The 20,592-nt window shown below is 34.0% G+C and overlaps 1 protein-coding gene across 1 annotated transcript; it reads left to right on the forward strand.

The window, feature by feature from the left end:
* Window positions 1–249: 249 nt before the first annotated feature.
* On the forward strand, window positions 250–19,350 carry LOC133206283 (E3 ubiquitin-protein ligase MIB2-like). The gene is made up of 19 exons (XM_061342234.1): window positions 250–348; window positions 649–760; window positions 1,201–1,372; window positions 1,464–1,570; window positions 2,210–2,410; window positions 5,417–5,541; window positions 6,370–6,477; window positions 7,082–7,186; window positions 8,792–8,966; window positions 9,123–9,250; window positions 10,120–10,268; window positions 10,590–10,746; window positions 13,407–13,561; window positions 13,997–14,138; window positions 14,330–14,432; window positions 14,805–14,890; window positions 15,232–15,374; window positions 15,465–15,704; window positions 18,893–19,350. Exons 1-19 carry the CDS (start codon window positions 250–252, stop codon window positions 19,305–19,307), a joined length of 2,922 nt encoding a protein of 973 aa, XP_061198218.1. The 3' UTR covers window positions 19,308–19,350.
* The last annotated feature ends 1,242 nt before the right edge of the window (window positions 19,351–20,592 follow it).

Below are 20,592 nucleotides of genomic sequence, written 5' to 3' on the forward strand. Positions count from 1 at the left end.
AGATACTGCCCCGTTAAGTTGGTAACATTATAGAGGGAAATTTGAATGTTAATAGATGGAAAACAGTACCTTTCACTGGTTGACTCTAGATTGACCCTGCAATGGGAAATAACTCTTGTGAATGTGAAAGTTGTCTATTACCAGTAATTAGTGCTTTGTACTATAATTTTGTTCATTTTTATTGTGCTCTATTAGGATGGTATATAGAAATATTAATGTTAGAAATAATTGAATTTTCTTCAGTTGTTAATGATGTGGAGCTTGAAAGGGGTTCGTGTTGTCCGTGGACCTGACTGGAGCTCCTCTGATGTTGATGGAGGTGAAGGCTATGTAGGCACAATAACTCAGGTATACCTGTAATGGTTTTTTGAGGTGAAATGATTGTGTTGAAGTAATTTTTGTAATATACATGTAGCTACAAGTTAAGTTTTCTGTAAATCACTTTTTATTCATGAGAACTTTGTTTTTTGTGTAATTATGCAAGACTGTCTGCTCGCGAAAATTTCATTTTCATGAATATTTTTATTACTATAGATTATATACATCATTAACCAGAAAATTACCAAATACCTGTCTCGGGAAAATAAGGTGGCGTGAAAATCTGGTGATTTACAGTATGATGTAATTTGTTAATCATTTGTTAATTAGGTGGATTACAATGAGGAGAGAGTGACAGTTGTATGGGACATTGGTAGAGAAGTAACATTTCCTTATACAGAGGGAAAATATTATCTACTGGTGTTGGATAATTCCCCAGCAGGCAAGTTAATTAAATTCAATATGCTGAATTGATAAATTTGAATGAGAACATTGCAAACAATAGTAAATTGTCAGAGAAATTGAACATCAGCAAAATTAGAAAATTGACATCATACAATAATTAATGACCACAGGCACTGGTCTTTACATTGCATTACTGTGGAACCTTCATCGTTCGTGGGAGGATCAATGTTCGTAGATTTCCTGGGTAATGCTTACCCATGAATTTACATACCCACCAACATTGATGCACAAATACATTGAGCACAGCAGAATTATGTATCCAAATAAATTATACATGTTTATACCCATGAAATTACGTCCATGAACCAGTAAAATTTTGGTTACCTCCATGAACAATTATGATTCCTCAGTATTAATTGCATATGAATACATAAAATATCTCTCCATATGTATTTAATATTCAGGTCTTAATTACAGGAATCATTCACAAAGATGTAAGTTGTACTACGTGCAAAAGAAAAGAAATCCCAGGGATGAGATGGGTGTGCCTCAAGTGTAAAAAAGTTAACCTGTGTTCTACATGTTACATGGCAGGAAAGCATGAAACTGACCATGAATTTGGAAGGATTGATATGCCAAATTCTTCAATGCAAGTAAATTCACACTAATGTTAAATTTTGCTTAATTTTATGATAAATGTCATTTGGAAAAGTTAAAAATTAAATATGCATGTATTACAGAATTAAAGTTGGTATTAGAAAAAAGAGCACAAAGAAAAAGTCTTGGGGACTCTTCCCAAAGGCAAAGGTACAGAGGGGAATTCACTGGAAATGGGGAGACTCTAATGGTGAGGGTTAAGTATTCTCAAAGCTATCTAAAATAGACTACAGGGATACAGAAAATTAGTGGGGTTTTTTTCAAATATGACTTGCTGCAGGTATAATTATATGATATATTTCAAATTGGCTTACTCTCAACTATTATAAAAGTAAATTCTTTAAGAGCTTATTTTCAAGAACTTACTTACGTTTTCAAAATCAATGGTACATGTATACTGTATATGTGGGTATACTTATGATATATAATTAATTATTTTTATTCTGCACAGAGAATCATTGTTTATCTTTATTCATTTGATTGTGGTTCCTGATTGTATCATTAGAACAATTGAAGTAGGGCATGCTTTTAAATACTGTATGCTGATAAATCTTCATTTCAAAAGAAAATTCACTAAGTTGATATTATCTGTTGGTGTAATAATTTATAAATTTGCCTATTGAGGGTAATGGGAAAAAAATAAAGCAAGGAGTGATGTTGAGAAATTGGATTTCCACTACTATATAGGAGGTTAAAAATATTTAATTTATTCACTGTTCCATGGATTTTTAACTTCTTTTCCCCCTATAAAGTATCAAAATAAAGTATCTAAATATAAACTTTAATATAAACATTCTGAATACCGTTGGTCACAAATTGTACCTCTTAGGTGGAAAGGAGGTTCATGGATTGATACAGAACATCTGTGACTGGGGCCCCAGTGGTCACAGTGGTGCTGTTAGAGTTTGCTGGGAGAACAGGAACCACACGGTGGAGCGCTACAGGGTGGGAGGGGATGGTGAAGTGGATCTCATGGCTGTACAGTCTGCTGAGGGAAATGCTTACTATCCAGAACATCTGCCTAATGTTGGTATGTCAGTCATAGTATATAGAGCATTTACCTATTGTTGGTATGTCAGTCGTAGTATATAGAGCATCTACCTGATGTTGGTATGTCAGTCATAGTATATAGAGCGTCTACCTAATGTTGGTATGTCAGTCATAGTATACAGAGCATCTACCTAATGTTGGTATGTCAGTCATAGTTTGTAGAGCATCTACCTATTGTTGGTATGTCAGTCATAATATATTGAGCATCTACCTATTGTTGGTTTGTCAGTCATAGTATATTGAACATCTACCTAATGTTGGTATGTCAGTCATAGTATATAGAGCGTCTACCTAATGTTGGTATGTCAGTCGAAGTATATTGAGCATCTACCTATTGTTGGTATGTCAGTCGTAGTATATTGAGCATCTACCTATTGTTGGTATGTCAGTCGAAGTATATAGAGTGTCTACCTAATGTTGGTATGTCAGTTGAAGTATATTGAGCATCTACCTATTGTTGGTATGTCTGTCATAGTATATTGAGCATCTACCTATTGTTGGTATGTCAGTTGTAGTATATTGAGTATTTACCTAATGTTGGTATGTCAGTCTAGTATATAGAGCATCTACCTATTGTTGGTATGTCAGTCTGAGTATGTAGAGCATCTACCTAATGTTGGTATGTCAGTCTTAGTATATAGAGTGTCTACATAATGTTGGCATGTCAGTCATAGTATATAGAGCGTTTACCTAATGTTGGTATGTCAGTCTGAGTATGTAGAGCATCTGCTTAATGTTGTATGTCAGTCATAGTATGTAGAGCATCTGCCTAATGTTGGTATGTCAGTCATAGTATGTAGAGCATCTACCTATTGTTGGTATGTCAGTCATAGTATATTGAGCATCTATCCAATAACCTATTGTTGTTATGTCAGATGTGGTATATTGAGTTTCTACCTAATGTTGGTATGTCAGTCATAGTATATAGAGTCTAAGTAATATTGGTATGTCAGTCAAAATATATTGAGCATCTACCTATTGTTAGTATGTCAGTCATAGTATATTGAGCATCTACCTATTATTGGTATGTCAGTTGTAGTATATTGAGTATCTACCTAATGTTGGTATGTCAATCATAGTATATTGAGCATCTACCTATTGTTGGTATGTCAGTCTGAGTATGTAGAGCATCTACCTAATGTTGGTATGTCAGTCTTAGTATATAGAGCGTCTACCTAATGTTGGTATATCAGTCATAATATAGAGCATTTACCTAATGTTGGTATGTCAGTCTGAGTATGTAGAGCCTCTGCTTAATGTTGGTATGTCAGTCATAGTATGTAGAGCATCTACCTATTGTTGGTATGTCAGTCGTAGTATATTGAGCATCTACCTATTGTTGGTATGTCAGTCGTAGTATATTGAGCATCTACCTATTGTTGGTATGTCAGTCTTAGTACAAGGGACATTTGAAAAGTTCTGAGAACTATTTGATAAATTATTAACCATTTAGTGGAAATTATTGAGTTTGATATCATTGAAAAGATCAGAAAAATACACACATATGGTGACATCACTTTGTAATTTTTATGACGTAATAACTTCGAAAACGACATCAGAATTCCATGTGTTTTGCATATTGACCATAAAAATGATGTAACAAGAGACAAAATTACAGCAAATTAAAATTTTAAAGTCAACTTTTGCTGATTACTGGTACATGTCAGTCCTAGTATCAAGAGCATCTTTCTACTGTTGGTATGTCAGTTATGGAATCCAGAGTATCTTTTTATTGTTGATATCTCAGTCTTATAATCCAGGGTATATACCTAATGTTAATATATCATTTTCAGTATCAGTTATTGTTTATAGTAACAGTTTGATCAATGTTGGTAAATCAGTTTTAGAAACCTTAGAATCTTGCTAATGTTGGTATATCAGATGTAGTATCCATAGCATCTACTTAATGTTGGTATGTCAGTTGTTGTATCCTTAGCATCTTCTTAATGTTGGTATGTCAGTTTTAGAAACGTTAGCATCTTGCTAATGTTGGTATTTCAGATGTAGTATCCATAGCATCTTCCCAATGTTGGTATGTCAGTTTTAGAATTGGTAGCATCTTGGTAATGTTGGTATATCAGTTGTAGTATCCATAGCATCTCTCTAATAATGGTATATCAGTATTAGAAGCCATTGCATCTGCCTAACATTGGTATGACATTCTTGGTATCTAGAGCATATTCATATTATCTTGGTATGTCAGTCTTAGTATTCAGAGCACCTGCCTAACATTGATATGTCAGTTGTAGTATCAAGGGCATTTACCTAATGTCTTAGTGTTCAGTGCATCTCCTTAGTTGGTACATGTATCATTGTATGTCAGTCTCAGCATTTTTTTGTTCACTCCTCTAAACTTTGACTCAAGTTTTAAACAATTCTTTTTTTTACTTTTTTTTTATGTGCTTGGAGCCAGGTCAAGTTATTTTAGCTCAAGATGTGCTTTGACTGAATCCAAATAAATGTCATTTTTTATGCATAATTTTACAATAGTTCTTTTAGAATCTTTTTGTTATTATTCCCCTTGCTTGAAAAGTGGGGGGAATATAGTGAAGGAGATGTCTGCCTGTCCATACATCACTTTTGGGTAGCTATCCTTTATCCACATCTCCTCATACACTACCGAATGCAATTTAATGAAACTTTCACCAAATCTTTGGCATTGTGCATCTCATATTTAATGTTTTGATCAAACACATATTTGGGATTTCCTATAGCAAAACATGGACACTGCCATTCTTTCTATAATATAAGTGGAACCTCTCTCTTATCCACAACTCCTCCTGAATAAATGAGACTCACAAAATCTCTGTAACATAGTGCCATTGTGACCTTCTATATTCTAATCAGACAGATACATGTATTTGGAGTTTCCCATAACAATTAAAATATAGACTTTGCCATTATATTCATATGGAAGTGGGGGTATCATTTTGTGAGCCAAGTGGTCACAGTACCTCTAGTTGATGTCTGTTATTTTCTACCACAGGTCTTGAAATCTTGGATGCTGGAGACCATAAGATTGGAGACAAAGTGCAAATAAATCTCAGTGCTTCAGAACTCAGAGTCCTGCAATCATCCAGTGACATTGGCTGGCAAGAGGAGATGACCTATGTAGGTTTGGAACATTTGAATGTTTGAATAAATAAATTTGTTTACCCTCACAACCTATTTTGCAGTATTTTTTATACTCCCACTCCGAAGGAGAGGGAGGTATACTGTTTTACCTTTGTTTGTCTGTGTGTGTTTGTCTGTCCGTAACAATTTTTTTCGCAGTTTTCTCAGCAACTACTCATCTCAGATGCTTGAAATTTTAACACACTTTTTGTTAAGGCATGTCATATGGTGTGATTCATTTTTATACGAATTCGATGTCAACTTCCTGTTTATCTGTGCATCTGTCCATATCAAATTTCCATAACAAATTTTTGTCACAGATTTCTCAGCAACTACTCAAGGCAGATGCTTGAAATTTTAGCAAACTCTTTGTTTAGGCATGCCATATGGTGGGATTCATTTTTGTATGTATCTGACGTCAACTTCCTTTATTTTTTTAACTGAACTTGCGTATATTCACATGAGAGCGTATATTTACATCAGAGTGGGGATATTACTAGTGAGCATTGGCTCACAGACTTCTTGTTTTTGAAAGAAAGGGGGAGGGGGTTATTTGCTCCCATCTGTTCAGCACACTTTATGTCAAGGAGAAACAGAAAGACCTTTACTTGAAGTTTATTCATGACTAGAGAGTGAAAGATAATGTTTCTTAACTCTAAAACCCAAAACCAAGGTTTCAAGGTAGAACAGCTTTAATAGTAGAGGTATTAATGGGTAAAGCTTTTACCTGCACAATTGAGTTCAAATCAACTGATGCATTTCCCATACAAGGAAGAATCATATGTTCATACAATTCATGTACTTTTATGTAAATCTTTGTTGTAGTGTGTAAACAACACTGGGACTATAATTCACATTCCTTCTATATGTCAAGCCAGGGTTCAGTACCAAAATGGACTGCTATTCAACTTCCAGAAATTTGTCCTTCATAGAGTGAGTACTAGTAGATGTTCTATCTTCTGGAGATATTTTGATTTATGAAATATTTTTGAAAGCATTTGTATTGTCTTATTTGTGGATTATCATGGACTGAAGGAAACTGATTCTTTTGAATGATTTACTGGTACATGTATTAGGTCACCTGAACCAAATACTCGGTTGAGCTTTTCTGATCAAGGAGTGTCTGGAATTAAAGAACCAGTATATCATAAAAGCTTACAGCTCACAAAACTTAAGTAAATGCCCCTTTGCTGAGTGTAGATTCAAGTTTGCTAAAGTCATGACCACTGCGGCTAGGATGGAGCCACATGAGGAGGCTTTAAAGATTTGATTTGGATTAATTAAAAATCTCCTTCTCAAGAACAGATGGTACAGTAAGTAAAATTGAATACAAAAAACCTCCATGTAGTGAAGATTCTAGTTTGTTCAAATTATGGCCCATCCCAGGGGATAGCAGAGGTTCCAACAGGAGGTCAAAATTTGATGAAGAATAAATGGAGAAAATCTCACAAACAGCAGGGTCAAGTTGACTCAGGTGAGCATTTTCTGTCTTGTCGATCTTTCTTACCATCTTAAAATACTTTTCATTCATCTTTAGGTTCACCGCCTTGAAATGGGAGATCTTGTTAGAGTAATGAAAGATAAAACAATAGCATTTCGACTTCAGCAAGGACATGGTGGCTGGTCAAAGAATCAAGACTTGGTCAGTTCATTAGATAACTTGGACCAACTGATGAGAACAATTATTCCACGTGCACTGCATTTCATATTCCGTTACAGCTTGCATGCATTGAAACTTCATCCTTTTGTCATAAATTCAATAAATTGGTAAAGAAAAATAATGAAAAGTATGACTCTTATTAATTTTATGGAGCTGTTCAAAAATAATTTTAATTGCTTAAATTTACACCATATTGCTAAATATGCATAGAGCATTAAGGGGATGAGATAATTGTAAAATGGGGATTTCATTTATCATCTTCTTCCCTAGCCAAATGTATCTGATCCAATTCTGACACAAATACTTTGCCCAGGATACTATCAAAATTTTGAATTTTTTTCCAAAAAAGCGACAGTAAGGCTGCAAAATGTGTGCTATGTCATCGAAAAATTTACCAAATATGTCATTAAGAAATAAGGTATAAAGTTGATGTAAGCAGTTTGAGAAACAGAAATATTCTCTACTCAAACAAAATTAACGTAATTAGAATCTGCCGGAAAATCAAGGGTCGTACGAACTGGAGCAATCTTAGATCTGTTTATTTGTACCACGTGAACTCTAAAACGGCACGTGCCTACACTGTAGAATTTACAGTTATAATGAATATTAGGTGAAAGCAATTTTCAAAAACACAAATTATCATAACTTTCTGAAAAAATAATCTAAAATAATAATCGTAAAGATTTTAGTCTGCATTCAGGCGAATTTAACAGAATTAAAAGTACAAATGTTTACGTTTCGTGTATTGGGGTCCGAGAAAGGGAAAACCAACTAATCATACGTTATCGCGGCAAACGTCAAACAAAATATTTTTCTGCACAGTTAAAAAAAATTAGCATTTCAAATGACAACAATGTTTATAAGTCAAAGATGTATTTTTAATGTTGAGTTTACACTATTTTTTTCTTTGAAAGCGACGGAAAAATGAGAAATGATAACAAGTATCAACAAACCTGTCGAATAGAACCTTCGAGAGCCCTGCGTGAGTGTCGCCGAGTTCCCGTTTCTTCCTTATCCAGCGATTTTATTAATCCCCAAACTAAATTTTAGTCATGAAAGTTGCTTTTTCAAGTTCTATTTTCAGTTTCTTTTTCTTTTTGGTCGACTTGGTCAATGTAGCAGGCCTACCGGGATTCCCTCTCTAACCATGCTGTTTTGTTTATGAAAACTACGCATCAGTGCATAGCATGGAATGTGGAACCCCGAACACGTTGCGATGTATATATTTACGTCCCATAAATAACTATTAATTTTAATGAAATAATCCAAATTATTTAATTGTAAAAGTTGTAATTTTCTGAAAGTTTATACATTTATGAGTAGTAAAAAAATTCCAAATCTTGTCGGAAAATTTTATCTAGTCAGTTTTTTGATGAGATGCGCCGTACTGTCACTTTAAGGTTGAAGTTTATTTATATTGTTTGACCAATCAGCTAGTGTATTGCAAAGCTAAATTAAGTAATGCAATGTCAATATATAACACTGACTTGGCTAGCAGCAATTACTTATTGGATAAATCAAAGACTGTATTCATATGAAAGAGAGACTACTGTAAATATGAAGAATTAATTAACTTTAATTTTGCAGACATTAGGACGGCTGGGTAGGATTGTCAATATTGATGATGATGGCGATGTGTCTGTGACTGTTGGGGACAGTCAACACCTGTACAGCCCAGTGTGTCTAGATGTGGTGGATCCAAATTCTCTGTCAGCCAGGGAGAAGGTGCCCTCTATACCGAGTAATCTCCACTCCATTAGATGTAAGATCATGACAAGCTTCATTCTGTTTTGTAAGATAAGCAAAATTATTAAAGCATGATAATATGTGAATAATTTGCATGTTATTATTCTCTTAAAAACTGATAAGCTTTTTGTCTATTTTTGTGTTGTATTCTCATACAAATTTTTGTTTGTAGTATTTGACTTTGAATTAGGAAGACCTAGCAAAATTGATTCCATGCCACAGTTAACATCTGTTGTAAAAGCTGCAGCCAGAGGAAATTTGGATTCTATAAAGCAGATCCTAAAAGCAGACAAGAGGAAGGTAAGCTACGTCCAAGATACACCCACATAATTTTGGAAGTTTCAAAATTGAGGTGAAAAGTGTTTATATCAAGATAAGTAGATTTATCATTTACTTAGTAGTAAATACACCGATTCTGCACTGTGCGATACGGGTGATGTCACAATACGCCATATGAAGGACCCGTCTGAAAATCCATATCACGTATTGGACCAGCGTGCAAAAATCCATATCAAACCAGAAGTAACTTTTGTATACGGTTAAAAAGTTAATTTACTTGATTTTATTTAAAAATTCATGTAAAATAATTCTTTAATAACAATCGTAGTCTTAATTTTTTTTCAGTTACCTAAAATTGGCTCGATTTAAATAAATTTTAAAGAAAAAGGTCATAAACAGGCACAAAACATTCTTCAATGACTTTTTGTGAACTCAAATATTAAGTATTTTAAATGTATGATATATAGAATACTACGTACTAAAATCCATATCATATGTCACATCAGCCCGAGAGGCCCCATATCAGCCCGAGGGCCGATGTGCTTCATTTATAAACTAATATGGGGTATATGATGTTCATGTATCTCATTGATTTTTCAATTCATGTTTTGGTACTACCTGTACTAGGTATTAGACATTTTTATATAAAAATCTATAAATTTTTTATTCAGACAAAAAGGAACAAATATCAGAAAAGCTACAACGATTTTTAACTTTTGACAATTCACATATAGTAATGTACTGCATGTGTATATATAGATATGGAACTAATGGAGATGTTGGGTTCTATTTCAGTTGATCCAGCCTGATGAGTCTGTTACAAGTATATACTACCGGTAGTATAAATTTGTATTATTTATCATCGCTGAATTTTGTTTTACTTTTCACAGGTGGACAACATTGAGAATGGAGTGACTGGCTTGCAGGTAGCCAGCAACAATGGCCATGAGAAAGTTGTCAAATTTCTTCTGGAGAGAGGTGCTGATATAAATAAAGTGGACAAAGAAGGAAACACACCTCTCCATTTTGCTGTGCATGGGTTTGTTTGTATATATATTTCAATTAAATCTATTTTTTCCTTCATAGGAAAATTATATGATGTATCTCATTGATTTTGACATATACAGTCAAATCTCATTATCTCAAACACAATGGGACCAATAAAAACTTTGAGATATCTGAGGATTCAAGGTTTCAAGGGTAAATTACTTAAAGAATAAGTGTTTAGGACTTCCAAATCACTTCAACATACCCATGAGATATATCGGTGTTTGAGATACCGAAGTTCAGCTGTACTTTGTACTGGTATTTCTAGTAGGTACTGGGCATCTTTATGATAAATATCTTTTTTTTTGTGCAGACAAAAGACAGCTGTAATAAAACTGTTACTTGAGCAGAAAGCGGATTCCTCTATACAGAACAGTGCTGGACAGACAGCATTACATCTGGCTATAGACAGACAACAGATAGAGAGTATAAAAGCTCTTGTCATTGGCCCCTGTGATGTACATGTCAAGGTTAGTAGTGGGTCAAGGTCATATATTCTTTTTGTTTCCTTATGTTGACTCACATTAATTAAGGTATTAAGAAGCGACTATGGTAAAATATTTTTAAATAAATTTTTGTCATTTGCAAATTTGCATTCATTTTTATGCCCCGCCATGAATATGGCTGGGGCATATAGTGTTTGTCATTTCCGTCTTCCGTCCTTCTGTCTGTCTTTCCATCACACTTTGCGTTTAGCTCTGTTCAAAGCTCAGTTTCAAAGAAACTATCCAAGATATTTTTATCAAACTACATATGCTGAAACATGTAGATATTGATGAGAGCTATGCAACTGCATCAACATTTTTTGACCTTGTCCTTTCAGTTGACCTTGACCTCACTTTTCTTAAATTAGTGCTTAGCTCAGTCTTAAAGATACCATTCAAGGTAGTGTAATCAAACTTCATATGTTGATACATACTGATGTAAGCTATTCAACTGCATCAAACTTTTTGACCTTGACCTTTTATTTGACTTTGACCTCACTTTTCTTAAATTAGTGTTTAGCTCAGTTTTAAAGATACCATTCAAGATCGTGTAATCAAACTTCATATGTTGATACATACTGATGTAAGCTATTAAAATGCATCAACATTTTTTGACCTTGACCATTACTTTGACCTCACTTTTCTTAAATTAATGTTTTGCTCAGTTTTAATGAAATCATTCAAGATATTTTTACCAAACTTCATATGCTGATACATACTGATGAGAGCTTTTCAACTGCATCAATATCTTTTGACTTTGACTTTTCCTTTGACCTTGACCTCACTTTTCTTAAATTAGTGTTTAGCTCAGTTTTAAAGATACCATTCAATACAGTGTTATCAAACTTCATATGTTAATACATAGTGATGAGAGCTACGCAGCTAGGTTAAGGACTCCCATATATACGTCAGCCTATGCAGAGGTTCAGGAAAGCTATTATGACGTCACGTTAAAACAATACAAATGAATCTCGATGAATAATTACTGTATGTTCTTTTTAAAACACACTAAATACTTTTGTTTCTCATAAATGTTATAAAGATAAATGATCGTGCAACTTATCTTGCCATAATAGCACTTAGCATATGCAGAATGAAAGCCAGCTTGATCTCGCTGTACTTACTGAGATGACGTCATTTCTTAGTTTGACACGCAGTTTCTCTGTATTTGAGGCGTGGATCAAGCTTTCATTGTAGCTTGTAAAAATAAAAATAAATACAAAACATCGTAGTTGGACCAAAAGAGAGACATATTCTGAAATATATTAATCAACATTTTATTGTCAAACTAAATTGATAATCTGTAGACTTTAAATAAAGCCGTAGGGAGCACATTTGTACAGTAACATGCTAGAATGACAGGTCCAGCCCCTCGAAAATATCGAAAGTTCAACGATATCCGATTCACAATAGATTCTGAATTTTTAAACACGTGTAGCTATTACTCCTACTATTCTGAAAATCGCTGGGAGCTGGTTGTACATTGTTTATTTATTCCGTAATCTAACATTATTCCAATGCGTATTACATTTTTGTCTGGAGTTTATAGAAAGACGGCTAAATTTTAAACAATTCTCGAGCATGAAGAAGTTGCTCCCAGCACTTTTCGGGTTAAGGAATTTGTCTCAAAGAAAACGAAATAAATTTTATTGCGGAAAGATGCCTGTATATCATTGAACTTTTACGATCTTTGTAGTAGTACATATATGGTCCAATTTTAAACCTGTCACGTGACAAACAGCTGATGTAAGCGATGTCACTTTGGCCGAACTCAGCAGAGACCCGATATATACAAATGCAAACACCACAATTCACATTTATCAAAACTACTGCTGTTAAAAAAAATATTAAAATTGTATTCATTTTCCCTGAATATATAAAGGCATATATTTCATGGGCATCCTTAACCTAGCTGCGTATTCAACTGCATCAACATTTTTTGACCTTGACCATTCCTTTGACCTTGACATAATTTTTCTTAAATTAGTGTCAAACTTCATATGCTACATACTTATGTAAGCTATTCAACTGCATCAATATTTTTTTACCTTGACCTTTCCTTTGACCTTGACCTCACTCAATTTGTGTTTAACTCAGTTTTAAAGAAAGCATTCATAATATTTTTATCAAACTTCATATGCTAATACATACTGATGTAACCTTTTCAATGCATCAACATTTTTTGACTTTGACCTTTCCTTTGACCTTAACTTCATTTATTTTAAATTAGTGTTTAGCTCAGTTTTAAATAAACCATTCAAAATATTTTTATCAAACTTAAATATGCTGATACGTATTTGTGAGAAGTATTCAACTGCATCAAAAACATTTGACCTTGAACTTTCCTGTGTCCTTGACCTCACTTTTCTTAGATTTGCATTTTGCTTAATTTTAAAGAAACCATTAAAGATATATTTATGTAAATTTATGCACTAATACATAATTTGGCGAGAATTTATCATCTATATCCAACTTTTTAGATTTCAATTTCAATTTTAAAGAAACTATTCAAGATATTCTCATCAAATTTCATACACTAATACAAATTTTCATGTTGCATTACATGTACTAATATACCCACAGCAGGGCATTCATGTCCTATGGACATATTTCTAGTTCTGAAAAGTGTTTACTTTTTATTACAGGATAGCCAGGGAGACACGTCAGTTCATGCTGCTATCAGAACGAGACAGGAGAAGATTCTGAATGCAGTCCTTAGAACATACCAGGTGAAGTTCCATACAGAGAATACATCAGGATATGACATGCTTCAATGGGCTGTTTATAATAACTTTAAAAGGTGAGTTAGATTACTAGTATCTTCACTGGCTGAGGGTTATGATATTTACTCTTAATTCTCTTCACTGAAGATTGTGTGAATAGCTAGCAAAGATGGAGATGGATCTGCTTTTTTTCATTTTTTATCTATCTAGCATTGAAATAAAATTTTGAGATATGGATTAAATGTCCATTGTTACTTGTCATACTCAGATACTGGTCGGTTTAGTAAATGTTTGTAAACATTTTGGCACCAGACTCTGAATAGTATATAGAGATATATTCCTACAATACAGAAGATTATGGATATTTCTTGAAGGAAACTCTCGTGTAAACAGGTTTTAAATTTTCCGTTTTACAGTACCAAGCTACATATGCATGTAGGTGGTCACCCTGCAAGGGGAGTACCACTATAATTTTTAATATAAAAAATCTGTAAAGCATATGAATGTTGCAGTGCTGTAGAGTTGATACTGGCAAGATGTAGCCACTGTCTGCCTGAGCTGGTAAACAGAAGAATGTCTAATAATGGGTTTACTGCCCTTCATATAGCAGCCTTCCATAACTTCAGAGACTGTGCCCATATTCTGATAACTAAGGTATATTACCCAAATGTTATTTCCATGTGAAAAAAAATTGTATTTCAGAGCTTTGCTATACCATGTTTCCCTATTAATAAATAATATACATGTACATATAAAAAATATATTGTAAACAAGAAATTATTTAAGGTTAAAATTATAGATACTCTTTAATTGTAAAAGTAAGGAATAGTGATTTTCATAAACAGGGAGAAATGAAGATAGACATGGTAGATAGTAAGGGACAAACTCCTCTCCATCTTGCAGCAGACCAGGGGCATCTGAATATGGTAGAATTTCTAGTAGAATTTGGTAAGCATTTTCTTTATTATGGAGTATCTTAATCTTTGTGACTCGAAATTTTCACCATTTCATCCTATTTATAAATTATTAATTTTGTTTTTATTTAAATTTTGTGATTCCAGATTTTGGGCTTGAGGAAGCTAAGGGATTGGAATACATGTATTTGTTAATTTTAATATGACTGAACCAGTAAATTTGGACAATAATGTACATTATTGTTTCACTGTTTCATTTAATATAAGAAAGCTTTTAACAGGAAGGATGAAATGCTTATATGGCCCAGAACAAAAATTTCAAGTTTGGCATACTTGCTTGACTACAACAAAGTCAGAAATCTATTTAATACATTATTGATATTGATCAATTGATTTTTTATTGTAGATTTGAAGGTGAATGCTCAAGACAAAAATGGAAATAGTCCATTGCACTTAGCTCAGATGAAAAATCGTAATTTTGAGGCTGCAGAGGTAAGATAAAAAGTTTTTTCATGAATTTTTTAAATAGTGAGAAATAAGAACATATTTAAATGAGATTGAGTCGACTTCATAAGATCTTATATTTTCTTAATGTACTTGCTACATTTGTAGATGTAAATAAGTATTTAAAAAAATTCTGATTAGAAGACCAGATATTTTTTGATGTATCAAATATGTACATCTATGATAAATCATATAAGATTGTATGGAAATTGTGTGTGTGTGTGTGTGTGTGTGTGTGTGTTTTAGGTCTTTTGGAAAGTAAATGTAGACAGACATGAAATAAAATTTTGATTTTTTATGCAAAAAAAATACTTATCTTTGTCCTGCAGGGATCAGAAGTAAACAAGACAAACAACTATATATTAATATCCTGCCTACTGGTTGAACATGGTGCGGAACTAGACATAAAAAATAAGCAGGGAAAAACGCCATTTGATTACACCAATCAACATTCAAAGCTGTTTCTTGAGAGGTATAGACAAATGACTGAGATAATGCCTGTTTGGAGTGGAGCCTCAGTCCAACAATCTCAATAATAAGAGTTATTTCCCTTTACTTGTAGGATATCAAAAGCAGCCAAACATCAAAGGTCAGCTAACTCAGCAGGGGGGATCTCTCTCCCTCTGCACTGGTCAAGTATGGAGAATAAAGGCTTTGATCTGGTCAGTTTAGATTGCAAAAAATCTGAAGAGAGAGCAGAGTTTTCCAGTGTGTCTTCTGTCATAGTAAATGGACTTCCTAATGCTGAAGTGAAGGAGGTCATCAGAGTGCAGAATGAACATTTATGGATGCTTTACTCTGTGTGGGTTTTTTTTTATTAGTCTGCATTAATTAAAAATAGGATTTTTTCTATCTTTGCATGATGTAAAGTATTGACTAAACATGAGCAGGGAAGAAAAAAATTAATTTAAGCTTAAATGGATTGTGAAGAAGGAATAGTGAGTGGAAACATGTATATATGAGGGTTAATTTTCCAGTAAAATCGTGGACAAGTACATGTAGTCTAGAGTGAAAAATAATCAACACTGCTTTCTAAAATTTTCCCTACTTTTTTGTACATTTTTCATCAATATACATAGCAAATTTCAAAGAGTTATATGCTCAAATTAACAAAATATGGGATTTAATGTTTTGTGTGGTATATTGCCCTACTTCGCACGGATGATATGGTCAAAATGACAAACGCAACGTCACATTTCATCCTTGCTTAAAAAAAAAAATGGATAAGCCCCACTTATATTTCAGGAATTTTACTGAAGCACAGTTGAGTTTGCCTTTATTTCTCTATGAACAGTTGAGTGATCAATCTCTCACATACATGAGACCTTATGAAAACTTGTATTAGTAAATTGTGAAAGGTACTCTCACCTTCACTGAACTAAATTGGCAGTCTTTTTTCGAAGCGTCTTTCATTATTGCCAATAGCTGATTGTCTGTATGTTTTAATCTACTGGTGGACTCGATCAAAAAGCCCCCATTTAAAAATATCCCCATTCCACTTGTTAGCTCTTCAGAGCCAAAGGCTCAAAGAGCTAATGCTATGGCCATTTGTGTGGTGTGCATAAACTTTTTAGAATATGGGCCATAACTCAAGAACCCCTTGGCAAATTATTGTCAAATTTGTCACCTTGGCCCAAGGGCTCCCATTTATACTAAAACTAGGGTTGTGACCCTTAAACAAGGGGATATAATTAGGTAAATAAAACCAAAAGTACTGGTTGCTAAAAAATCTCAAGAACCACTGGGCAGATTATCACCAAACTTACACAAAAGGATGAGGATATGTAAAAGATTAAAAATTGTTCAAGGCATCACCCTGGGGAAAAGGGCGTAGTCTCAATGTCACTTCAAAGTTGACCAAAAATTACATTTTATTAAAATGTTAATATTTTGCTTACTTTAAGGACTATGATCACCGAACTTTGTCAGTTGATGCATCTAAGGACCTCATATCATGTTGACTCAAAAGTAGGTCACAGTGACGTACTTTTTAAATTTTGCGGTCATTCTTTTTCAAAATGATTTAGAGGCATATTTTGAACAATTTAAGGCCTATGATCATCAAACTTTGTCAGTTGATGCATCTTGGGTCCTTAAAGTATGTCAACTAAAAAGTAGGTCACCTTGACCTACTTTTTGAATTTTATGGCTAATCTTTTTCAAAACATTTAAGGTCATTAATTCAAATACTGAGAGGTTTAGAATTAAATCTTGTAAGATGATGCATTTTGGGGCCATAAAACATATTTGTTTAAAAGTAGGTCACAGTGACCTACTTTTTGAACTTTGGCCTATGGTCATAAAACTTTGTAAGTTGATGCATCTTGGGTCCTCGAAAAATGTGAACTGAAAACTAGGTCATTGTGACCTACTTTTGAAATTTTATAGCTATATTTAAATATTTTGGGTACTATGTGGATTAGAATCATCAAACTTTGTCATTTGATGCATCTATGGGTCCTGGGAATAAGTGACTGAAAAGTTAGTCATCGTGACCTACTTTTCAATTTATATGGCTATAATTAAATATTTCGGGTACTAATTGGCATAGAATCATCAAACTTTGTCAGTTGATGCATCTTGGGTCCTCAGAGAAAGTTGACTGAAAAGTAGGTCACCCTGACCTACTTTTGAAATTTTATGGCTTTATTTAAATATATCAGGTACTAATTGGCTTAGAATCATCAAACTTTGTCAGTTAATGTATCTTTGCTTCTCGGAGAATGTCGACTTACTTGGCTATATTCAAATATTTTTGGGTACTAATTTGCTTAGAGTCATCAAATTTTGTTGGTTGATGCATCTTGGGTGCTTGGAGTATGTCGACTGTAAAGTAGATCACTGTGACCTGACCAAATATTTTTCAGGTACTAATTGGCTTAGAATCATCAAATTTTGTCAGTTAATGCATTTTGGGACTTCAAAGTATGTCAACTGAAAAGAAGGTCACTGTGACCTACTTTTGAAATTTTATGGTAATAATTAAATTGTTGCATCTTGGGTCCTAGAAGTATGTCAACTGAAAAGTAGCGCTAGGTCAACATCAAACTTAATTGATTCATCTTTGGTCCGCGGAGAATGACAAGTGATAAGTAGGTCACCATGACCTACTCTCCGGCACTAATTGGCTTAGAATCATCTTGGGTTCTCAGAGTGTTTTATCTAAAATGTAGATCGTGATGACCTACATGTACGTTTAGAATTTCAAGGCTTTATTTAAATATACAGGATACTTAGAGGCTTCAAATAGAAGCGATACTGGTTATACAATTTATCAGAAGAGCGATTCAAGGCCCTTGGGCCTCTTGTATTTTAATGTATTAGTGATATTTTTATATTTTTTTTTAATATTCTGTTATCATTTAAAGTCTCTTAAGGCTTCATTACTCAGCATATAACTGAACTGCTTTCCGGTGCGCTGTAACGTCATCAAAAGTCGCCATTTTTTGTTTGTTGCGTTTACCAGTTTCCCCATTTTAAGGTCTTGGAAACCGATAGAAATTAGGCATATTCCTTGAAATTTTCCAAATGATAACATAATAGATATCATAGGAAATTAAAATACGAGTATGATAATTTTTACCCCAACCTTTTCTATTTAATACTTTTAGAAATATTACTTGAATATTCCCTGCCAAAAATCCAGACTTTTTGGTCGTGCGTCGTAGGACCATACCGTGTACACATTCAAGTATAATAAAATCCTTAATTTATTAAAAGTATCAAGATGCACTTAAATATGGTTAATGGACATTTCCTGAAAATTTCAGTTCAGTGGGTGCATTACTTTTCAATAAAAACGCGATGTCCACGATTGTGTGTGTGTATATTGCAAATAGCAGTAGTGCTGCAGTACGTGTATAAAATATGTGTTTGATATTACTGCGTTAGAAAAAATATCTGTATGCTTAAAATACAGTAGTTTTCATCACTATTTGGTTTTATAATACTGCCCATTAACAGTTTTATTGATTTTGGTTACTTCTGTAGAAAAAAGAAAATGTTTACCAAAAAGTATGGAAGAGGAAACGAAAATGAAGTCAGACTCTTACATGGGACCAAGTCCGAGACTGCATTTAAAATATGTGAGGAAAATTTTGACTTCAGAATCGCTGGTGAAAATCTCAGCCCCATGTATGGGAAAGGGGTATACTTTGCTACAGAACCTTCCCTGTCTGACCATTATTGTTCAGAGGAGGAAAACAACGGACTGAAATACATGCTGATGGCTCGGGTCCTGGCAGGAAAAATGGGGTATGGCTCCCCAGAATTACGGAAGCCTCCTGATGCTTGTGACTGTGTTGTGGATTATCCGTCCAAACCTCGGATTTACTGTGTTTTTGATTTTAATCAGCTTTATCCAGAATATGTTATAAAATATAAACTAGTAGATAGCATAAAGTAATTGAAGGTTTAAAGGTGAATAACTCCATGTGCCATTTGTAAGAATGAAATACATTATTAGATTAAAATTTAAAAAAAAAAAAAAAAACTTTATTTGGTGATTTCTCTTAAAATACATTTACTTAAGATAGCTGGCAAAGTCAATGTGATCATTGTTTGTACATGTATAAAACTGCTCTGTTCCTATGTGCAATTTTCAATTTGCGAAGCTCAAAGACCAACGACCTATTTACACATAATGTGTACGTACGATTTTCAAGCTAACAAATGGTGAATATACACGTCTGGATTTTTGAACACAATTACCCTCCATAATTGAGAGGGGTATGCTTGGTGCACAGGACGTATGCAGCCGTGTGTACTTGGTGAATGGTAAGGAAAGTGAATATGTATCTGCAGAAAATACAGGCCCATAGGAAGCAATTTCACACTGAGGGGGCACAACCATACATTTTCAGTTGGGGGGGGGGCACTATCAACTACCAAAAGAAGGTCATCAGACATTATTAAAAAAGGTCATCAGACGTTATTATTGAGGGGGCACAAGCATACAGTAGCTATGTTTTCTAAAGTATTCTATATATCGGCAACGTGGGGGAACGGCCATGAAATAGACTTAAAATAATTACTTATCTTACCCCCCCCCCTCCCCCAAGGTTTTTCAAGTTTGGGCAACTTGTTCACTTTTTTGGGGTCAAAGAGTTTCGGAGATTTCTTTTCTGGTGAGGACCCCCCCCCCCCGGAAAAAAATTCTGGATCCGCGCATGCTGAGGGAAGTGCAAAAATTTAAAAGATATCAATAAGGCTAGATCTTCTTTTCCCCTAATGTTGAAGACCTAGAGGAAGCACTGTGACTGCTTTGGTACAGTATAGTCTTTATCTTTTTCTTGTTAGAAATTAAAATTTATAATGGGACTTCATACTCTCTAAATATTCAAAACATATTAGTGATGCTGAAAATCTCTATCACTTGAGACGTCTTTGAAATTCAGTGACGTCACGACGAAACAGACACAGAAAGGTGAGTAACCGCGACTTCTTAATTTTTCCAAATATCCGCAGTTATCTTTTTATTCACCTTCAATGATTATTTTTCTGTTACAACAAAAACGTCGTATTACCCGTCAGTTCGCTCAGTTCAACATGCACGATTCAGGTTGTTGCATTGATTCTATGGATGCCATTAGCCCATGATGGTAGGCCTAACGTAATTCGTCAAGTAAATTAGTTGAGCTTATACATTGAAAGGGGAAAAATCTGTTTCACTCCGATTATCTGTAATTTTG

This window comes from Saccostrea echinata, unplaced genomic scaffold (assembly GCF_033153115.1).
Source record: "Saccostrea echinata isolate AGI-Se365-2 ecotype Australia unplaced genomic scaffold, CSIRO_AGI_Sech_v1 ptg000054l, whole genome shotgun sequence".
NCBI classification, from domain to species: domain Eukaryota; kingdom Metazoa; phylum Mollusca; class Bivalvia; order Ostreida; family Ostreidae; genus Saccostrea; species Saccostrea echinata.